This window comes from Pungitius pungitius, chromosome 21 (assembly GCF_949316345.1).
Source record: "Pungitius pungitius chromosome 21, fPunPun2.1, whole genome shotgun sequence".
In the NCBI taxonomy this organism is placed as follows: domain Eukaryota; kingdom Metazoa; phylum Chordata; class Actinopteri; order Perciformes; family Gasterosteidae; genus Pungitius; species Pungitius pungitius.
Genome location: NC_084920.1, coordinates 10057261 through 10081129, shown reverse-complemented (window position 1 = coordinate 10081129; position 23869 = coordinate 10057261). Strand labels below are relative to the sequence as shown.

Here is a 23869-nt window from a genome sequence, read left to right as displayed (position 1 = left end):
AACAATATTATTTTACAGATTTGTCCTGTAGTTGCCAGACAATCACAGAGCTAACAGAGACACAAAGAACCATTCACACTCACATCCACACACCTACAAGCAACCACACCAACGTGCCGCTGACATTTATAAACTTGTGTTTATACACACGTTTTCATCGTACTATATGTAATACTACAGGAAAATAAATGTGTTTCTCTGTAAAATTGTTATGGAAAATTCCTGTAAATGTATGGTTCTCGTACTTTATTCAAATTAAGTTGTTTTACCTTAATTTCACGGTTTACGGACTGCATTTTTCTGCGAAAACACCTCCCAGCAGGTAACCGCTGAGCAGTGATGCAAAGCTTAGCAGGAGGAGGGGACAATGCTGCCGGGAGCTGAGCCTCCGCCATGCCTCCATCCATCATATCAGAGCTCCAACGTAGGCAGAAGGGGGAAGCAAAGCTGGATTTGAGGCTGTTGGAGCTGGTGGAGGAGCCCTCATTTGGACCGATATAAGAATAAATAAACAGACAATATTCTTGCAGATGGTATTGTTTAATATTTTTGCGGAATCCATATTGATAATAATGTACTTTCAAAACGAAGGAATCGCACGTCCCAGCTCGTATTGATGCCATTCATCCACCCGTCCAGATACCAGCAGCAGAGCCACTTATTGGGAGTAGAGGTGAGTGGGAAGGCCTTCCTCCAATGGAGCGAGAGCACCTTGACAGCCAAACACCTCAATGGTCCTCTGTGAAAAAAACATTTTTAAAAATAGATGCATACAGGCGCGGACACACACGCAACAAGCTGCCTCACCTCCGCGCCCGTCAGTAACTCCTCTCTGGATGTGGTGAAGAGGAGCTCGTAGAGTCTGTACTTCTGAAACAGACTGCAGTTAGCAGAATACAGCTGCATCAGGTCCATTATAAAAACACACTAGATTCCAGAAGAGACAGCATTTCGCTTACATTATATAATAAAACCTTACCATGATTAAAAGTATTGGTTTTCTGAATGGGATGGTGTCATCCTAAATCCATGTTCCATTATTTAATGCATAGTTAGTAAGTATTGATTTATTGACATTTTAGGTATTAATCCTTTCTGCCAGTATCTTTTACTCTGCTATTTATCAAATAGCTGCAGATAATTTACATTAGATAGATATTATTACAATATAGTTCTAGAAACGGTAGAAAGCATACAATCAGCTTCTAGAATATAAAGCTTTATTCTAAAGTTAGATGTACCTACAAGCCAACAAAGCGAACCAGCTTTTACATTGAAATTCTGCTTTCAAGTTAATTGGTCCACTGCTGTGGGCTTGTCTCATATTAAATCCTACCAGGTACAACAATATTTTGCCATTTATAAAAGTAACATGAAAATGTGGTATCACACACTTTTTTATGATAAATCTATGTGAGCTGTGACAGCTTTTCAGAATCTGATACCACATTTTCCATAATGAACCGAGTCAACATGCACAATATCCCCACGCTGTCATTGCCATGCTGACACAGAGATGTGTCTGTCAGCTCCTTGCACTTTTTGCCACATGTGTGTAGAAAGGAAGGCCCACGGGAGATAAGGGGAAAGCCCAGGAAAGCAGTGACCTGCAGGACCTCTTTTCAGTAACACTTAATAACAGTGTGGCGCTAATGAATTGGCCATTAGGGGGAACAAATAGGACATTGGATGTGTAATGTGTTAACCTCTGTACAAGGCTGTAACACGTTTCAGGTGTCTCTGAGCAAGTCAGATGCACACCAATAAAGAACCACATCTAGATTGTGAATATAAGAGCCTTTCAAGGATTCTTCTGACCTGTTTCTGATGTAAGTTATGAGCGCCTTTGCTTCTTCTTCCTCCAGAAGTGGAGTAGTGCATTCCTCTGAAGTTCGGCACTGACGGGCAGCACCTAAAGCCTTAGCAAACTCCATCAAGTTCTCAACTAAAGGCATCCGTTTCTCTGGAATAAAATGGTAAAACACAGATTACTGCTGGGACTCTACTACTGGCATATTTAGTTACGTGCATTGCAGCAACTTAATATATATTTGAATGTATTACACTTCTTATATTAGAAATTAAATGAACACCTGCATTGTCTGCCAAAATCTAGCATTCTGGGATTAATGTGCACTGAACGAGCTCATATGTGAAACTGAATGTTGTCACAGTGTCAATGGAACATAGATGTGAGAGATACATTTTAACACAATGCCAAATGTTAGGCTTTAGCTGGTGACTACATATGACTGGGTTCAAAATCACTCCCCTTTTACTCAAACATCAGAACGGAAGTTGATAACCTCCCTGATGTCTCTAATTGGTTGACTAAGGTTTTGGCACTTTTGGTCGTCGCAAAGTGACATGAGTTTGGCTCGGCTTCTACATGAAAAAAACACCGGTTTGAGCTTAAGCTGATTAAGCATGTACCTGGGAGACAAACTGACTACTCAAACTACCGCCCCATCTGAATGAGTAAATACTTACTGTAATATATCTCATAAGGAAATACAACCCCATTTAAATGGCACTTTTCAAAACCCACGTTATAAATAGCGCCACAATTACAAAAAATGGCAACAATGACAATAATAAAGATATAAGAATTTGTGGAGCTGCAGACTTTTGAACATATTGTAAGGCTTAAAAAATAGTCTTAACTCTGGGAAGGGAAGGACAGAAGTAACTTCTCCCTGTGACCTTTCCCCCCACCTCTTATGTTATCCAGCAGCCTTTGCATTACAGCCATGGAGAAAGAGGTCTGTTCAGGGGTGAAGTTGGTCTCTTTTGCCCAGCAGAGACCACTGACATAGTAATCCAGCAGGGCAGCTTCCTTCATACATACGTGCGTGTTGCTGAAGCCCAGAATCTTTCTCATTTCCCTACAAACAACAGAGAGCAGATGTGGATAAATAAACTTCTGAGCGGCAGAATCACATGAAAGCTGATGAAACATCTGGGCCATATCAACTTAGATCATGTCCTCGGGATGTTTTTTCCATATTCTTCCTGATTGATTTTGTGGGTTTTAAAACGGTCAAGAAAAACTTGTCCACAAGAAATTTGGACATACAATAGATATTTGAAAAAGATATTGAATTTAACAATATATTATGATTGAAGCAAACAAAATGAAAAGAACCCTAACCCTATGAAAGGAGAGAGCATTTCAGAATTCAGAAAATAATGTAAGCCCTGGTAATATGGAAAATGTTTTGAAACACCATTCTGACAGTTGTGTTGGTGAATAAAACATGGTGTATTTTAATAGTTAACCTGAAATGATGTAAAAAAATAAACAACAGGCTTTAAAAACATAACGGGAGTGGCTGTAGTTTCTTTTAAAATAACTATAAAATAAACTCTAGACAAAAGATATCTCGTTGGCACCGTTTAATGACTGCAGCAGTTTCTTTTCATTAGTATTTTCATTTATTTTCATTAGTATTACATAACAGAACACGGACACATTTAATTGTCAGGTGGGCGTAATTCCCTCTTTTTGTGTGTCATTTCCTTTCTTATAGCGGAAAAGGGGCATGAAGGCATGCCAACAATTATTGTGAATGTAAAGTATACTTAGAATACATAGAAATAAATAAATAGATCTTTAGCATGTAATGTAAATCTAACATGTATTTAACGTTAGCTAACGTTAATTGACGCTGACTACTTACAACGGAAGTTGGTCTTTGGCTTGAGACAGCAGCGCGTGGACTTGCTGCTGTGGCGTCGCTTCCCACTGGAGGAAAACAGCTTCTTCATTCTTTCGAGACGTCAAGAAAAAAAAACCCGGCTGTATTAATTATAATTATAATTAACATATGCGAACACACGACGCGGGAACGCTGCGTTATTACCTGCTTCTTGTTGTCCTTCACTGTAGGTGGCTCTTTATTTCCACGACGTGCCGCTGCACCGGACATGTTGTTAACGCGGAGGAATCTCGTCGTTGCCATGGCTGCACCTTCCAAACAATTTCGGCTGCAGTCCCAGCGATGTCCCGGATGTTGCCGAGACTTACGCATAATTTTTGCACTTTTTCAATCCATTTTGATATATATAGCATGTTTTCACGAGCACATTTGTGTGTATTTGTCATTAAGCCAACAAAAAGTTTCCTGAATCACAAACTTTGCTTTGAGTCCTTTAATACGTGTCCATCGGTTATAAAAATTCCCACATTTACTCATTTTGTTTTTGTTTTTTAGCTTTTCAGTCCTTATTCAGAAAGTGGTCAAACCTCCATACTCCTGAGTAACTAAAGAGCTATCTGATGGTGATGATGGTGATGTAGGAATAACATGACACCCCATACCCTATTCTTATTAATTGCCTATATATTACCTTCAAAGAAAAAAAATCCGTTTCTGATCCGTATTAGAAAGATGCAATCCAAAATATAACAGAAAACCTGTATAATGAAGGAATTGAAGCAAAGTTAGATTTTTCGAAATGTTAGTGATTGAGGAGTTATTAACCAGAATATTTATATACAACCAGCCACGTGGTGGGGCTATCACATCAAACATAAATACAATATAAATATACATATAATATATCAAATAAAGTCCATTAAACAAATATTTTACATATGAACAAGTCTGAGATTTACAAATATGCATTGTAAAGAAAGGGACATCTATAATTCTCTATATTATGTTATAGGTGTGTGTGTGTGTGTGTGTGTGTGTGTGTGTGTGTGTGTGTGTGTGTGTGTGTGTGTGTGTGTGTGTGTGCGTGCGTGTGTGTGTGTCTGTGTGCATATTTGTATAATATAATTTATAAATAATTCATGTTACAAATAACATGGTAGTACAAAATGTACATCATGCCTTGTTATCTAATTTTTTATGCTGTAGGTCTATTTAAGATTTCCTCTAACTTGTTTTTTACAAAATGTGCCAAACACTGACAAGGAAGATCTTCAGTAGATGAGAAAAAGAATGAACATTAATTAAAATATAAATCTCTATAAAAATGAATCTACTTTGAATTGGGATCAAACACTCAAGCTCAAAATATGTAAATATTTAGCCAAAGATGATCTATAAAGGGAATCTTTGGATTGATGGGGAAAAAAAACACTTCAATTGATTCTTCCATTCCATAAATGATTCCATAAACACGTATATATAGATGTATGTATGTATGTGTTTGTGGAATTATTTTCATATATGTATGAGTAGTAGTGCTTCTTGGTGCGTGTGAAGGCTAGGAGTTCATCAGGTGAGCTAACTTGGCAACATTGTTGCTTATTATAGAAAAATATATAGATACCTCGCAACAAAAAGACTCACAGCTGCCACAACCTGCAGCTGTTTGACCGTCAGAAGAAAACGTCCCGCCCTCCTCTGCCCCGAGTTCCGCCTGCACTTATTCCAACCGGCTTTCCCCGCCCCTCGCGACGCAACATGCGGCACATCGTTACAGGCAAACCGAGCGCCGCCACTGTCTTCGCGGACCTGTGTCCAAGAGGGTCAGCTGAGAGGAGAGGACGCCAGTGCAGGTAACCCGGCTGTTTCACATCGTTGTTATATGTGCACGCTTTATTTTTACTTCCATTAACAGCTCTGCAGAAAGAAAGAGAACACGGAATCATTGACCAATCCAGATCCCAGTGAGTCCTTACCGAATAAATGATAAGCATATAGACTGATAAACCGTCACCATGACACTTCCATATCCCGTCTGTCGTCACTATTGGGATAAATACATCACTTTGAAATAATCTCGGTAGAAGCTGAACATGACCGTCCATAGTCTCGTGTCAATCGGACGGAAGTGTCTTCTGGGTGTTCTTAGCGCACAGATGGCAGATGAATCATCCGCTTCTCTCTCCGATCAGCGCCGCCGTGCAGATGGAGTCGGTACCGGCAGGCCGTGGCCGCCCGTCAGCGTCAGCGCCGCTCTTGGAGCCGACGAGCTGGAGGAGGAGCGCCTGCCTGCTGGACCACCTCCTGTGATCGGACCGGCTTCTGCTGCCCACCGCGAGTGTTGGGACGGGAAAACAAATTGTAAACTTGATTTTTTTTAAATCCCCTCATGATGCCGGTGGGCGCCGGGTAGGGGATCAGGGGGTCCAGGCAGGGGCCTCCGGGAGAGCCCAGAGCTTCACAGTTCAAGTCTAACTCCACTAACGCTAATGGTGAGTTGCTTTTTATTCCTAATGGTACCATAAGTAGCTACTGTTGGCCTCAGCAATCAGCCTACTGCTTATGGCTGCCAAGTGTGTTATAGTTACTGAGGATGGAATAGCCAGGTTGATCCAAGGGGAAAGTTGACTGCCATTCTGGTAATAATATACAGCTTTAAAGACTTATTGAGATCCAGGTTCAGGATTGTTCAATTTCAATGGAGTATAGGCAGAAAAAAACATACACACATGTAAATGCACATTTTCCTCATCACATATCCTTCACAAACACTATTTCATTGCTCTTGACTTACTTAGATATAAATAGTAATAACGGACAAGGACAGTAAAGCTGAATCTAAATAATGAGACAGGACTGACAAAAGTATTGAGAAAACAGGTTTTCATATGAATCATACGAGTGACCAAGAAAATAACAAATTGTGTCAAGTTCTGTAAATTGCTCACGATGCAAATAAATAATAAATACGGAATGCATGGGATTACCTAGAATACTTACATGTAAGAATGTTTTTTATCCTTTCAACCACGCACTCTCATGCATTAGTAAGGGGAAACACTAACAGCTGTGGGAAATACTAAGAGCAGCAGGGAACCTGCAAAATGTCACTGGAAAAGAGGCAAATGGCCGTTTCTTTGTTATTTTTACTACATTCTGCTGAGCTAAGGGCACCGGTCTCTCCACTCTTATCATCATTAGTTAATACTGATTTATTGATTCATTCAATGCCTCTATAATTTTAGAATGAATTGGGTCATAAAATTGGCTAAAACTTTGAGTGCTGTAACTTTGCCTTTTTTTCTCTTTGGTTTATCACCAAATACCTTCAAAATTAATAAACATTACCATCAGACTCAGCTGTAGCAAATGTTGTCATGCTAACACGCAAAACATGTCACCGTTTAGCTTTGCAGGTCAATATGGTAATAAACATTGTACCTTCTGAACAACCCGTAATATTGCCATTTTGAATATAGTGAAGCATTTAGCTCAAGGCACCACTCCTCCTTGGTACAGTCGGCTGTACTGTCTTTTGGATGGGGTATGTCCGCTGGTACGAGCATACACAGATATATTTGCCCACCTGTTGGGGACAAAACATTTTTTTTATTGGATGGTAGGGGAAACACTGGTAATATAATTATTGAATATAATTTTTATAGAAGGAGAGAGAAAGGAGAGAGAGAGGAGCTTGGTGTGTCACCCGGCAGTCTAGGCCTACAGCCTACAGCTATCTAAGGGCTTGTCCAGGCTAACCTGAACCACCCCTAACTATAAGCAATATCAAAGAAGAAAGTCTTAAGCTTCATCTTAAATGAGCTGACCGGGTCTGCCCCCCGGCCACTGAAAGTGGAAGCTGGTTCCACAGAAGAAGAGCTTGATAACTGAATGCTCTGGCTCTAGTAACAACAAGTAACCCAACATTTACGCAGCACGGCTCTCTGGTAGGGCAATGTGGGATAATAAGCTCCTTAAGATAAAGCGGTCACTGACCAACAAGTCCCTTGTAGGTTAGTCAAAGTACCTTAAATTATACTTTTGATTCAACAGGGAACCAGTGCAGAGAGGCTATCACAGGGGTAATATGATCCCGTTGTGGCAATTTAAAGTGCAAATAAAACCATCACCTCCAAACCTAAAGAAAGCAGATTTAAAAACGGTTAAGAAATAAACTTTTGAAGTCTACCAAGAGTACCAAAATGGTCAATTAAAGGCAGCAGCAATCTGGATTAAAAGGAGCTGAGGGATTCAGCAGACCTGCAGCTTTCTGGGACTTTGTTCCAGATATGTGGAGCAGACAAACTGAACGCTGCTTCCATTGGAGCGCTTAGGTTAAAAATCGGTCCTTGGATTCCGGTGTGTCCTTTAGAGTTAATAGACACAAGCTCCAAGATTCTTTATGGTGTTACTGGATAACAGAGCAATGCCATCAAGAGAAACTTTATCACCAGACAACTGACTTACTGGGCCTAATAACATTACCTCTGCTTTGTTTGTTTTAACATCCGAAAGTTGCTGGTCATCCAGGTTTTGATGTGCTTAAGATATGCTTGAAGTCTGACGAACAGCTGGTCTGGTCTGGCTTGATTGATATTTACAATTGAGTATCGTCTGCATAAAAATGAAAATTGATGTAGTGTTTTCTGACAAAATTTCCCAGAGGAAACATATATAGAATAATAAAATAGGTCTGCACAGCACAGTCTTGTAGATGTCTATGACCAATGTTGGTAGTCATCAAGGTTTCACCATTTACAAACCGAAACTGGGATCTTCCGATAAATCGAACTTAAACTAGCTGACTGCGGTACCATTAATACCAATTAAAATATCTAGCCTTCGCAACAGGATACACTGATCAATGTTTGCAAACGTAGCACGAAAGTCAAACAAGACAAGAACAGAGACCAGTCCTATGTCGAATGCAAGTAGAAGATCATTTGTAATTTTTACCAGTACTGTTTCTGTTCTACGATGCACTGAATCCTCAAACAAACCATTCTGATGTAAAGAATCATTGATTTGGGTGGATGAGCATAAATGTTTAGACCATAAACTGTATATGAGAAGTGGACGTAGTCATCGAGACGTCGCCATGTTGGCAATCGCTATGTTGTTTTTTGCATCCAATGATCTTGCAGACCTTTCTGCACAGGCAAGTGTTATTAGCGCTATCTATTACACATGTGTGTCCTCCAAGCGGACAAGTCCTTGGGCTTGCATTTGTCCAGTCCAAACAAGGCTTGGGGGGGGGGGGGGGGGGGGGGATCTTGGGCTCCTGGTCGGTTTCTGGCTCAGCCAATTAAGGTTATAGGTTTACTGGGCTCCTACCAACTATTGATGTTCTCCATCTATTTTGGTCATTTACCTTTAGGTCTATTTTTCTCCCTAAAAATTCAGTTATATATGTTTGGTTCAGGTAAGATTTTCACTGAGCCACCATTCCCAAAAGCTTTTACCCCATGAAGAACACTTGTCAGGAAACCATGAAATTGCTGAGGATAGGTTTGCAAAGGTGCGGAAAACATACGCTTTCCAGAAACTTTCCATTGGAAGTTAAATTTGGACCATTATTCTTCTGCGTTTTTTTTTGTGTGGCGAAGAGTATATCATAGGGAAATTTAATGTAGTAGTTAACAAGAATACGCAAGCCTTGCTCTCCTGGACCCTTGATGCAGCTAGTTGGGAACGTTTGCCAGAACCATAAACATAAAAGTTGTGTTGTTTTTGTGTGTCTTCGTCATTACCTCGCATATTGATTACTTGGTAAACTGTAGCCATGTTCATTTTAATACCAAGTTTATTTGTATACAGTAGGCTAACCTTTTACAGCAGTGAGATAAAAAGTACACTATAATCTTAATGTACGCCGCTGTTGAGGTCCATCAAAAAGCCCAATAAGTTGGGCGACTTATCATGAATAAAAGCAATTACTGCAAATGAAAGGCTGAGCAATAAAAACGTTTTAAAGATGTCAAACTGCCGTTGACGTGGACCTGAAAGGATTTAGGTAAAAACCCCAAAAATCGAGGCTTGAGAAGCTTAATTCATTTTTAATTTTTTGGAGGGGTCAATCATAGAGAATTCTTTTCAAGTTCATGTTGTTGTTGTTCAATGGATGAAAACAATTTCAATTCACAAATGGATTAAGTCAAAAACCTAATTCTAAAATTACATTAGAAATGTTCAAATATATTAGAATGCTTGTCTGCATATTTGACACATGTAGATATAGTGAAATTACCGCCAAAACATCCTGTATATCCCCCTTAAATCCTCAGGAAAGTTTCCAACTTTCAATATTCCTGGAATTACTAAAACTACCTTAGCTTAGTACATTTTGGTGTTTTCGGCCCAGGAAATCCTTCACTAATCAAACGTGTCTGATATACTTAGGACCAATAATTCTCAAAAGTTCCCATACATCTCCCAGGAAGGCGAACAACAAGAACAAAATACAATGTATTAATGCTTCAGATTCCAACTGATCAAATGTGTATCTAAAGTCTTTGGAAGCTCTGCAAAAAAACAAAAAAGCAAGCATGTTTTCGCATCTTCAGGGCTGCTTGAATCTTGGCGCGTGACAATGCTCATGGTTCGGTCATCTGAGATAAATGGAGCGTAGTGCATACAGATCTCTGATGCTGCTGCTGCCTGTTTGTGTGTGTTTTTTAAAAAACATTTTTACGGGATCCGCAAAGGATTTAATCAGTCATGCTCTGTCTAATAGATGGGCTGCTCAGTGGAGCATGGTAAAAGAGCATGCTGTCCCGGAGAGAGAGAGAGAAGGAGATGAGAGGAGGAAGACATGACAGTGTCTCTAAAATACAAGTCATTGGAACACAAAGGAAAAGCGAGTTGACGCTGTCGTGAAGACGGAGCCAAGTTAGCTCTTGATTCCTGCCTCCACAGGGATCTTCAGCTTGAATTATGCACACGCAGGAGTGTGTCCCTGCAAAAGAAACGAGAAGGCCTAACTGTTATTTGAAAGCACGCTTTGCCTTATAACACAGAGGGAACGCAAGACCTGTCCAGGAGATGCACATCATTACTGTATGTGAGTCACTTTCTCTTGACCTCCACACTTCCTGCCTCCGCAGCCATATCATCTGAGCTGAATCTATAGTGATGCAAGTGCAAGGATTTGTCGTTATATGAGATTGGTTTCTTGATAGTGTTGTGTTCAAAAAATCTTTGGGTAGACTTAAAGAAGATCCGGAGACGTAAAGAATGCAGTAAAACAGATTTAATAAAAAATATCTGTGATAGAGTATATTTCTCAAATTTCGGACTACACAAGCCTCAGCAATCCACAGGCCATTAACAGCTGATCGGCCAACAGTTGGTGTCGATGCTTAAGCTTGTAAGCCTCAAACAAAGGATATATACTTTTTTCCATCATCATAGCACTTATTGGTGAAAGCATGCCGGTGTTTGATTTATTCTAAGTTTAAAACAGATATGGGTTGGTTAAATGTTAGTGCAGAGCCGTCTTTCTCGCCACCGGCTATGACATCATTGCTCCGTACTTGTAATGCAGTAGCTTCCCTATAAGGAGCTGTTGTAAATGTCCTTCCTAGTGAGGTAATAAAAACGACATGGTGCCTCTCTGTGTTACAAATACACTTTGTCCTAAAGTTCGCTGCTCTTTATTGTTTATCATTCTAAGCATTGGAATTTATACATACACATTAATAAGTGTTTGTTTATAATACATTAATGCACTTCGAGTGTAAATAATCATATTTAACATCAAGTGTTTTATAATAAATCTATGCATTTCTAAAGTACATAATTGATTGTAATAGCAAGTATTTATAGTACATTACTACAGTAGTCTTGCAGTTTGACGTCACCCAAAAGGGACTAATGTTTCTTTAGAGGAGTCAATTAAAAGTGCACATTAAAAGAGTAGTTAAGAGTTGTCTGCAAAATTAGAGGATTGATTTCGTAAATGTGAACGTAACAGTCCAGAGAGGTGCAGTCTGTGGAGACATCCGCTGGCATCAAAATGAGTCAAAATTCTTTAAATTAAGATCATTTCCAAATAGCCAAAGATGATCCACGGCAGCTCTTTTCCTCTGTTGGCGAGGTTTTTTTTCCCCTCATGTAAATGTATGATGGCAGATGCTCACTGTTTGTGGCAGTGACCTGGGGCGATATGCATAAGCAACGCGACTGGACAGTTTGATGCTTTTCTTCGGTGGATGTGAAGGTCCAAAGAGGTTTAAGCAATGACGGTTCTCATTATCACATTATCAAGGCGCTGTGGGGGGACGTTGGTGGACGAAAATGGAGTTCAATTGTACGGCAGCATGAACTGAGTAAGATTTTCAGCTTTGGTTACTTCAGGGCATTGGTTGATAAGCTCACCCCGTATGTCGACATACAGTGCATCGCAAATAAAGAAACGGTCCAGATAACTGTGCAAATGCCCAGCGTAATCATGGTGAAATCAAATGTGAATTTGACCGGCCCCAAAACACCATCTGAGACTAACTGTCCTGCCCCAAAACTCCTACGGTGTCTTTTTTTTAAAATAAGATCCACACCATCGTGACATGAATGAGTCAATGAACAGATGCAGAGAACAGCAGGGGGATTTTAACAAAAAATCACTTTCATTATATCTTATATCCCTTTGTGGCCCTGCAATCACATCATGCCCAAGTGGACCATACAAAACACATATAGTTCTCAAATGTCCTTCTTGGGCAACAAATCTCATCCATTTTAATAATATATGAACTTATCATACATCTTTCATTATTCATTCTGTACATTCATTCTGAGGTTTCTTTCTTTTTTCTACGCTTCAAAAATGTTTGGGCACTTTTTCCTTTGCGATGTGAAGGTTTTTCGACGGAGGATGTTGCATGTGTACACACTGTAAAGACCCCTAAGACTATACACAATAAAATTAATTAAAATGGATCCTTCCACCAGACATGTTATTCCTACTTCCTTTCATGATGTTTTCTTTGTTTCGGGCAAAGACTCCAAGTTGTTCTTTTGCAGACCAACTTGTTTCCACAGATTATCTTAACCAGGTTATTGGGGTTCAACATAACACATTCTCTTATATGACTAAAAAGTTGTATACCAAATAGATTTTGCTCAACAGTATGCCCTTTAAATATGTTACAGCAGCCATATTGGTCCTCTGACTCATATCAGGATATGTCATGATTAGAATATGCTTCACTTAGAGTAAGGCTCAATTCCCGATCAAATTAAAATATTGAAATATTCAGATTAATAGGGGGATATACGTGTGCTTGTAAACATAGCCATTGGTTTAGGTCTGAAGAACCTGGCTTAATTGAATGTGAACATTCATTAAATTAGGAGCAAGTGCCAGTAAAAGGCAGATATGAAAGCTAAAGAGCACATCTGTATTCGTTGACCAGAGATGAATATAACCCTTGTACGCCTTTGGAATCTAGCAAGAGGATTAAGTAGAGGTAAAATGCATGCAAGGAATACACTCACCGGCCACTTTATTAGGTACACCTGTCCAACTGCTTGTTAACACTTAATTTCTAAGCAGCCAATCACATGGCGGCAACTCAGTGCATTTAGGCATGTAGACATTGTCAAGACAATCTCCTGCAGTTCAAACCGAGCATCAGTATGGGGAAGAAAGGTGATTTGAGTGACTTTGAACGTGGCATGATTGTTGGTGCCAGAAGGGCTGGTCTGAGTATTTCAGAAACTGCTAATCTACTGGGATTTTCACGCACAACCATCTCTAGGGTTTACAGAGAATGGTCCGAAAAAGAAAAAACATCCAGTGAGCGGCAGTTCTGTGGGCGGAAATGCCTTGTTGATGCCAGAGGTCAGAGGAGAATGGCCAGACTGGTTCGAGCTGATAGAAGGGCAACAGTGACTCAAATAACCACCCGTTACAACCAAGGTGGGCATAAGAGCATCTCTGAACGCACAGTACGTCGAACTTTGAGGCAGATGGGCTACAGCAGCAGAAGACCACACCGGGTGCCACTCCTTTCAGCTAAGAACAGGAAACTGAGGCTACAATTTGCACAAGCTCATCGAAATTGGACAATAGAAGATTGGAAAAACGTTGCCTGGTCTGATGAGTCTCGATTTCTGCTGCGACATTCGGATGGTAGGGTCAGAATTTGGCGTCTACAACATGAAAGCATGGATCCATCCTGCCTTGTATCAACGGTTCAGGCTGGTGGTGGTGGTGTCATGGTGTGGGGAATATTTTCTTGGCACTCTTTGGGCCCCTTGGTACCAATTGAGCATCGTTGCAACGCCACAGCCTACCTGAGTATTGTTGCTGACCATGTCCATCCCTTTATGACCACAATGTACCCAACTTCTGATGGCTACTTTCAGCAGGATAAAGCGCCATGTCATAAAGCTGGAATCATCTCAGACTGGTTTCTTGAACATGACAATGAGTTCGCTGTACTCAAATGGCCTCCACAATCACCAGATCTCAATCCAATAGAGCATCTTTGGGATGTGGTGGAACGGGAGATTCGCATCATGGATGTGCAGCCGACAAATCTGCGGCAACTGTGTGATGCCATCATGTCAATATGGACCAAACTCCCTGAGGAATGCTTCCAGCACCTTGTTGAATCTATGCCACGAAGAAATTGAGGCAGTTCTGAAGGCAAAAGGGGGTCCAACCCGTTACTAGCATGGGGTACCTAATAAAGTGGCCGGTGAGTGTACATCATTTAAGGTTCTAAACGGAAGTCAGTTAACTGGGGGAAAATAAAAAAGGGAAACATACAGCGTCCCAAATGCAGTCTGATAATGTACCTTTTGTTAATTCGATTTCACATTTCAGGAGACACCGCAATCCCAAGTTTTACATGTTTAATGATGAGCACCAAGTTATTTTAGGACTGTGATGTCATTGCAGTTTGGCAACACTACGGGTTACAGGAAGCAGCACAATGACTTCTCCTTAGATTTCCAGCAAGCTGAGAGGATTTGCTGCTATAATGCAATGAATATAATTAGAATGATGTATATTTACTTTACACTGCACTATTTGGGGGACATGGATCATGGAAGTATTAACATAAAGGAACCGTGATTGTCTTTTTTTAATCTTACACTAGAATGCTGTACTTATAACAGCATGTTGGCATTAGAATTAGAAACCGGAGATGAGGAGCTACATGTTCAGCGGGTTTAAATAGGTGGTGCAGGGCATGCATGGGGCCTCTCAGCGTGGAGAATCGCTCAGTGCTCCCTTACTCCAGGGAAAATCATTGTTCATTCAAAGTGTATCTATATTATTTTTAAATTGGTCCTGTGTCCAAATTAGACCAAAGGATTTTCAGTCAGGACTGTTAACGTAGTTAACGTGTTAGGATGAAGACTGTTCTCAGTCCAAAGTTAGAAAGGACACTATGCAACAACTTTTAATGTCAGGATTAACATTTAGAATGTAAAAGACACCGAAATGTGAAAACAACAGTGAGATTATGACGCTTGCTTGAGTTTTGCGCTCTTTGAAAGACTCCCATTGATTGTAATTTGCCAATGTTCTCGTCATTTGGGAACTCAAGGTGCTTGGATTTTTGCAGAGATGATTCTGTGGTTATTGAAAATAAAAAAAACACTGTGTCCATTAGCTTTGGTCTTATTGAGCTTGAAAGACTGTTGCTATGTGTTGTGTCCATGTTGTTGGACTTGGGTTCAAACTCTCCCAGTCATGCCTTGGAAAAGGCTGCATATATGACATGAACGCAGCTCTGTAGGTTTGTTTCTAACATGGCTGAACATACGGAACTGTGCTCACCAATGGATGGTCCAATGGAACAAAATGTTGATTGTGAAGAAATAGTTTACTCACTTGAATTTGTTCTAATGATGGATGTTCCTGACTCCAGCACTGTAATAAACGGCATGAGGTTGATACTGATCAAAACATCGAACACTCAGAAAGAAAGTGTAGATGTGTCACAAAATGGTGAACGTCTTCTTCAATCCAAATAATGTAGGAGGATGAAAGCACCTACACACAAGTGCCGATTGGCTCCAATCTCCACAGGACCATCTGGACCGATAACTTTTGGCTGTTCAAATCACACTGCCTTTATTTCCAGTTGAACGAGGGCGAAGCTTTCTGCTCTTTTTCATTATTCATTCTGGTGACTCATACTATTCTCTTCCATTTGCACTTATGCAGGATTTGAAGAGAGTGCTGTCCTTCCCACCGTACCCCGGGGACTACCTGCATCCAGTGGTGTACGCCTGCACCGCAGTCATGCTGCTCTGTCTGCTCGTCTCCATCATGACCTACGTAGTCCATCACAGGTTACATTGATTGAAAGATGTTGTTGCATATTTCAAGTCAATCACATTTCCATTTGCACGTTGCAAGAGAGAGAGAAAAATAAAAAGAGAGGGAGAGACACAGAGACAGGAAGTGAGAGACAGAGACAGGAAGTGAGTGAGAGAGAGAGAGAAAGGGAGGGACAGAGTAATAGACAGAAAGAAAGACAGAGAGAGAGAGAGAGATAGAGGTAGTCCCAGAGTGGCAGATGATGCAGCACGAAAGAGCCAGATTGATCTGAGAATGAGGACCAGGAGGATGAAGAAGGGAAAGAGAGAGTAGACGAGCGTGGACTAGAGTTTAGACTGAAACGCATCGGGGAGGTTGCTCTGGAGGAAGTGGGCACATTGGTTAAATTAAAACACAGCTAATGGCACTGTTTTGACAATGTTTTTCGGGTCAACACATGTTTTTGTGTCTAAGCGGTGACGGGGATGACATTTTTTAAATCAGTCCAGTACTGAGGGAGAACTTTGCAGACAACAGCCATCAAGTGGGTTGCAGTGTGATCGCTCGAGGCGATTCCTCTCTGTCAATGTACGCCCACTTAAAGCATTTCCTTCTATTTTCTTCTGTCTCGTGACACATCCACATTGTACGAAACCCCTCGACATTCAGCTATGACGTTGAACATCTAGATGACACTGAGCTACGACTGTCATCGCACAAACTCTCACTCGAGTTTCCACCGCTGTCTCCTGGCAACGGGTCACATGACACAATAACAAACCAAAGTACAGATAAAAGGTTTTTTTCCAATGCTAAACAGACAGGGACAGGCACTCTTACTGGATGGATTTTGATGGTGAGGAATTGCCCCGAGTGATTACTCCCCCATTACTGTTTAGTGAAAATAAATCCTTCATCCTTCAAATCTTTCACATTTCAATTGAGGTTCAGGTTTTTCTGATGACGGATTCACATTTAAACAAGATACACAACCATAAATAAATGAGATTCTTTCATTATACATCTTCTTTAATTGACAGTTTTGATTATGTCCAACTGCCACTCTAACCACCCCATGTGATCTGTTCTGATTTTGTGAATGGTGACATGTTTTTTAACTCTGAACTCATTGTTGCAGTGTGATCCGCATCAGCAGGAATGGCTGGCACACACTTCTTAACTTCCTTTTCCACACGGGGCTGACGTTTGGTGTTTTTGCCGGGGGCATCAATCAGATCAACTTACCTTTTGTCTGTCAAATCGTAAGTTGGGCTTTTCTTACTTTCTCAGCATAATGTCATCCTATAGAACTTAACCCGTTGCCATTGTGCCCCTCGTGGACACAAAATCGGGTTGACCTGATAATTACACCCGACAAACCAAATGGAAAGTCAACAGCCATGCTACCAGCTGTGTAGGACGGTACTGGCACAGTGGTGCTTTGTTAACGTATTATGACGGTACATTAGTGAGGTTATTGGGTGACGAGTCAGAACACAGGCAATGTTCACATTAGAAGTTGGAGGTTTGAGCTTAAAATGTCATGGCACCCAAGTTGACAACTTTCCAGTGAAACGAGCCGGAAAACATAACAGGTTAGCTCCCGCTCTGTGCCCATTGTTAGCCATACCAATCGTGTGCGGGTAGTGACGGCACTGTATGAAATAGAAATAAGACAACACTGCTAATAAACAACACATAACTACAGCTTATTGAGCAGCCATGTTGGATTTTGAGGTTAAGATTGGTCAGGTTAGGAAGACTTACCGAGTCAAACATCTGACTTTAGTCAAGATTTAGTTGAAATTTGACTGTGACTGTGAACCCTGGATTTCTGCCTTACCAGTTCAAATGGAACTCAGCAAAAGTTCAAAATAAACATGGTTAACAACATCTAAAGCTCATTATAAACTTGGTGTTTATTTTTTCTTTTTCTCCCAACCAAATAAAAAACAAATATTAGCTTTTAATAGCTTAACCCATACAATCTGACAAAGATAACATTGGCTGGCATTCAAATCTGACCGGTGAAATTACCTTGATTAACAGTTAAATCAAAATGCTAATTAATGTGATGGTTACATAATGCTTGTACTTTTCAAATTTTCTGCTGTGAGGACATTAGCTAAGCATGGTGAATAACATACAGAAACTATTTTATTAGCATTTTGACATGGAAACAATTTGTTGATCTCCTGAGTTGACATTATTATTATATTTATTTCCTGTCATACAATCACATATGAATTTTGGATAATAGACTCATATTGCGTTTAACAACTTTGTTTTCTACTTTATCTGGGTCAGGTTGGCATTGTGCTCCACTATGCTTCTTTGTCTACCATGCTGTGGCTGACGTTTACTGCTAGAAACATCTTTAAAGATGCATTGAAAGACCCGCTTCGCACCCAGAAAAGGGATGGGACGGGTCGGACTCGCAGAAAACCTACTGTCCTCAGGTAACTGTATGCTATGGGCCAGTAATTGACAGTTAATTTATCTGAAATATAGCTCTGAGAATCTTTTTTACAAGATTCTTATTTATTTCTTATTTATTTTGAGAGAGTTATTGGTGAGTTGATGCCTCTTGCCTACTAAATCCCCACCTTCTTAAAGTTCAGCTTGATTTTGAGAAGGGGCCGTCACACCTGGAGGGCCATCTGAAGATTGAAGAAGCACTTTAGCCAATTGCTGACTAAATAAAAAAATATGTAATTCAGCCAATCAGCATCCTTAACCTGGGGCAACATTGTTTTTGGCCCAGGCTTCTATTTTCAAGCTTGCGCAATCACGTGAAGGCCGGTATAAACAGGCGGATGACATTCTGGAGGGAAAGAGCACACATTTTATTGCCATTCAAGCTGACGAGACGACGGACACATACAGTATATCATGCTGATTATTATTTGATTTTCATTTTATATTATACTTAATTGCCTTTGAGGGTGACAACAATGAGATTGCCAACGTGTTATTTACTGCTTTTTTCATGTAGGAATAAATGGGAAATATGTAACCATTTAAAATTAGTAATGTGTTTTTGATGTCTTAATTATGATAATAGTTTTCCATTAAATTAACCTGGGATGTTTGCTGAAATTGATTACATTTCCTGGTCTAGAACATTTTCCCCCAGCATTTTCCCTACTGCTCCTATTTTTTGGAATAGGATGAGGGTTTAAAAACCCCTTTATTATAAAATTAAACTGTGTATTTCTTTAAAGCGATTTAACCATCTTTCTGACAGTGAAGTGAGAGAGATTATTTAGATTAATAAGACTTTCTTTCTGAGCCAAGCTCTTTATTCTGAACTTGTTTAGCCTAGTTTAGCATAACAAAGGGCAGCAAAGGGTCTAACAGAAAAATAATCAGCTTGACTCGACTTGTAGAAATCTTATCATAAACTTATGAATTTTCTTTTCAGATTTTATCTTGTGAGTGATGGAATCCCTCTCCTAATTGTTGGAGTTACAGCAGCATTTGGCATGGATAACTATGGCAGCCGGGATGAAGCTTTGTAGTAAGTAGAAAATCCAATAATATGCATGTTTTCAATCGTTCTTTAGTAAATAGGTTTGATGTTTTTATCTCTTTGTATCTTTTCTCAGTTGCTGGATGGCATGGGAACCAAGTTTAGGAGGTTTCTATGGCCCCATGTGTCTTTTGGTCTTAGTCATGTCCGTGTACTTCCTGTGCACATACATCCAGCTGAAACGCCACCCACAGAAGAAGTATGAGCTACGAATTCTAAGTGAAGAGCAGCAGCAGTTATCATCTAGCGAGTCGAACCATCACTGCCCAACTGACACTGGCGGAGTTTCTGGGCCCCCGGGGGACTGTCAGCCATTTGCAACAGGCGTGTCGGTGCTGGCCAATGAGCACTCATTTAAATCTCAGCTCCGGGCCACTGCCTTCACCCTCTTCCTGTTCCTGTCTACCTGGGCTTTGGGAGCGTTGGCCGTGTCACTGGGACATTTCCTGGATATGATATTCAGCTGCCTGTATGGGGCTTTTTGTGTCACTCTGGGGCTCTTCCTTCTCATCCAGCACTGTGCCAAACGTGATGACGTGTGGCACCGCTGGTGGGCTTGTTGCCCGTCCAAGTCCAAGTGCGAGGATGGGGATCGGGACGTGAACGGACAGAGCCCAAGGCACGAGCTCCATCAGCCACACTGCCACCTGGTTTCCCCGTGCTCCGGCAAGCAGCCTCTGCTCGCTTCTCACCTCGTTCAGGGTTCTTGCCACAAAATGACGCCGCCCTCCCAGAGCCCTATTCCCAATCACACGGGTCCATGTTGCGTGGCCGTGATGAGTCCTGTTACCGCAGCCCCCATGTCACCTCTCGCTGAGCCACTGCCTTCACCGTGTCTGCAGGCGCTTTGCGACGAGCTCCCACGTCCCGCTCTCCCTCTACAGGGCTGCCTTAATGACAGATCAAAGTCGCGCTCCTTCAACCGCCCGCGTCCGTGCCTCCAAGACTACCGCTTGCACTTGACCTCCACCAGTATGGACGGGAGTGGCTACAGCTCGCACCTCGACAGCCCTCATGCAGCGCACCACCTCGAAGGCTCACCAGTGGCTCCCACCAGCCCACACCCAGACCTCCAGCTTCCCTGCCTGAGCCCCTACTTGGAAAAGCATCTGGCTTCCTGCCACAGCTTGCAACACCAGGACTCCTGCCACAGCGTGCAAGAGTCGATAGCTTCGGGTCACAGTCGGACACACAACATGCACGACAGCATTACTTCCTGTCACAGCCTCCTCCTGCCTTCTCATGGGAGCAACACCTGCCAGTGGCACATGTACAGCTCAGGTGATCAATCCTCCACGACAAGCTGCTGTGAGAAACCCGACTCATTTGCCTTGCAGTACAAGCAAGACCCCGAAACATACAGCTGCGTGTCGAAGGCAGCAGATAAAGAGAAGGATAGTCTTTGTGTAGAGGTGGATCAGAAAGGTTTCCCTAGAAATACTTTGCCTCGGCAGCATGGAACCATCAGCAGGCGAGGTACAATCGGCCGGAACAGGAGCCTGCAGGAAGACGGCCTCTTCGGTTCGGACGCCACTGGCAACATTCGGACTGGCCCTTGGAAGAATGAAACCACTGTATAGTTTCTTACACTTGTACCTTGTACCTTAACTTACCACACCTTCCAGCAGCCTTGCAATCAAATGACTCCTTTAAGCGTTTGGGTGGTCTCAATGAATTCAGCTATGTCCTTTGAACCACAGGTGGAGTTTTCAACGAGGCCACGTATTCTAAGGATATTTCTAAACCTCCTCATGACAAGGTTATCTTTAAGTGTTTTGCCAATCCATTTTTGCAAGGAATATTCAAACCCAAGAGATGTTCAATTAGTTTTTGATGAATATTCTAGTTTAAAGTTGCAATCAGTGCTCTATGGCATTCAAGGGGCACACCGGACAGTAGTTAGCGGTGACAGAGTCAGACGGTCATTAGTTGGACACCCCCCCAGTTCCACATTCACCCTACAGTCAGCAGGGATGCAGGTCAAATGGAAGGAATACTACCTAGATGTCTTCAAAGATTTAGAACCTGATCCCAAACAGACATGTGGAAGAAAATATCCAAACTCAATGGACATTACGAGTTGTTTTAAAGAAGATCCTCAACCAGAAGAAACTTGAGGGAAGTCTGAGTCAATCTCAACAGATTCAAAGACCCCTAAAACTTGAAAAATGTATGACAGTTGATGGCGGTTCATAATTAATGTTGTACACTAGTCATTGCTATGTTGTGAGAGAAGCTACATTGACCTTTAAAATATTAACTATTTCAGTCATTGGTTAATCTGCTGATTATTTCTTTGATTATTGCATTATTATTGGATAAAAAAAGAAAAAAGCTATTACTTTCAGCAAGTTTTACAGAATGAAAACTTTATTTATCGTCCTCTCCTGTCCTCCTGTACAATGCACCTACAAATTCTTACTCTAAAGAGAAGGGGGGCGTCATTTCATGTTGATCGATTGAGCCACACAAAAAAAGTTAGGTAAACAGTAAAGAGAGATTGAAAATAGGTTTGACACTTCACAGCGTTAAAAAAGAAAGATTGATACCTTGTACTTCTGGCTTAAACGTGGGTTTTTCCACTCACAGTCTATACTTCAAGGTAGTGAGTATTGGGTCTGTCTATTAAACTTGGCAGTCACGGGGGGAACCCTGACCCCTTAATATTTGAAAACTCACTTAAAAAAAGTTTTCATATATATATATAAGCCATATCTAAGCCAGAAGCATAGAATATGCTGATTGCACCTTTAAATACTTGGATTGATTGCTTTCTTAAAGTTCTGTATTGGTCAGTTTATTATGTTATGTGTCAGTTTATTATGTTTCTAATGATGTTGCTGGACATGATATCAATTTAAATGTGAGTGGTTACACTTGTGAAAACACTGCAAGCATGTGTATGTTTTTTTATGTGTAAAAGTGCATGAGTAGACATCCAGATGTGGCGTGGTTTTGTGCTGCGTTTATTATCATTCATTCACCCTTGCAGAAATGTAAATGTATGATATGATTATTCCATGAAATCTACAAAGATCTTTCTATGGAGACAACTAATCAATGCTGCCAAATGGAGTCACTAGACTCTCGTCTTACAAATATTGCACTAGTATGTACTACTGTAACTCATCTAGTGAGATAATAATTCCAAAAGAACGACCCTACAATGTGCGCTAAAGCACAAACTTTGTATAGTGCCAAAAAGATGTGCCAGCTTTCACTGTGATGAGATACTAAACACAGCTCCCTCTCAATATGTTTTGAGAGATTACATCTTGTTTGTAGCATCATACAAACTTAAACTCAGGTTTTACAAGATCATCAGCGGCCCCTTTCAAGTGGCTCCCGAAACGTCCACCTGTTATCTCCAGAGAGGTGTTTTCATAACCACTCAAGCGCGCCTTCCTTCAGGAAGAATCAAGCTTTACTTTGTGTTTCATGCAACCGGCTTGAAAAACTCATTGGTGACCAGACTGGCTCTGTTCGGGTTTTCTGTCAGGTCTAGTGTGCTCTTAAATCTGTCAAGCTCACAAAAGTCTTCACAAAAAATACACTTGCTTTCTTGTCATCTCGGTTATACAAAGTTGGTGTGAGGAGCTATCGCCATAGAGCAATTAGCCTAGCTTAGCATGAAGTTTAAAGAATGTTAAGCAAACAGTGGTTCTTCAAATATCTTTACCACTACCAAGACAAAACACCCCAAAAGTAATCATATTTAATTCTTCATAAGAATTGTTGGCAACAAGTGATAATATTATTACAATATCATTTCATTTTCTCTGCTGAAAATTTCACAGCATGCATACAGCAACAAGATGCAAATGAGATTTATTTTGTCAAACTTGATCCTGGTTCAGCATGCAAAGATCAGTTGAAAAAAGGCTTTGTCTCTTTTTTTCCTTAGGAAACAACTCCCTTGTTTAGTATTTAGCAGTACATTTGGAACAAGTGAAAGTGTTGTGTGTTTCATTCTATTTTTAGGACCATAATCGGGCCTCCATACTGGAGCTAAATTTGATTTAAGGAAGGAACGATTTATATCCCCGTTATTTATTGTAGGTTCTAACACAGATATTCACTTATACGTTGGCATACCCCCTTTCGATGTAGGCGTGGGTGTGGTTGCTAAGCGACACCAACCTTCAGCCTCCTGTTGATGACTGTGTACATGTGAAGTGTCGTTGTGTCCCGTTCCCGGGCCCCCGAGGCAGGGATCCCCGTTGGTGTCAAAATGACACCCAAGGATGCTATCCAAACATGAAACCTTTTTCTCTTTACTACTGTGGATTTCTCAACAGCGTAAAATAACAAATTGACACCTTGGAGGACAAAGGGTAACTACAAATATGAGCACTATGTGTTGCCTGCACCAGAAATAAAGATTACTGTGATACACTG

At 41.0% G+C, this 23869-nt stretch overlaps 2 protein-coding genes across 2 annotated transcripts; one reads left to right on the top strand and one right to left on the bottom strand.

Moving 5' to 3' along the window:
- Nucleotides 1-529: 529 nt before the first annotated feature.
- cabcoco1 (ciliary associated calcium binding coiled-coil 1) lies at nt 530-4032 on the bottom strand. The gene is made up of 6 exons (XM_037464723.2): nt 3864-4032; nt 3681-3769; nt 2716-2885; nt 1819-1963; nt 808-880; nt 530-739 (listed from the first exon to the last, which is right to left on the bottom strand). The coding sequence occupies exons 1-6, from the start codon at nt 4029-4031 to the stop codon at nt 659-661; spliced, it is 726 nt and encodes a 241-aa protein (XP_037320620.2). The 5' UTR covers nt 4032; the 3' UTR covers nt 530-658.
- A 1363-nt stretch (nt 4033-5395) lies between these two features.
- Nucleotides 5396-23869, top strand: adgra1a (adhesion G protein-coupled receptor A1a). Its single transcript, XM_037464135.2, has 7 exons — nt 5396-5512; nt 5852-6151; nt 15844-15971; nt 17078-17201; nt 18247-18398; nt 19364-19459; nt 19548-23869. The coding sequence occupies exons 2-7, from the start codon at nt 6149-6151 to the stop codon at nt 21049-21051; spliced, it is 2007 nt and encodes a 668-aa protein (XP_037320032.2). The 5' UTR covers nt 5396-5512; nt 5852-6148; the 3' UTR covers nt 21052-23869.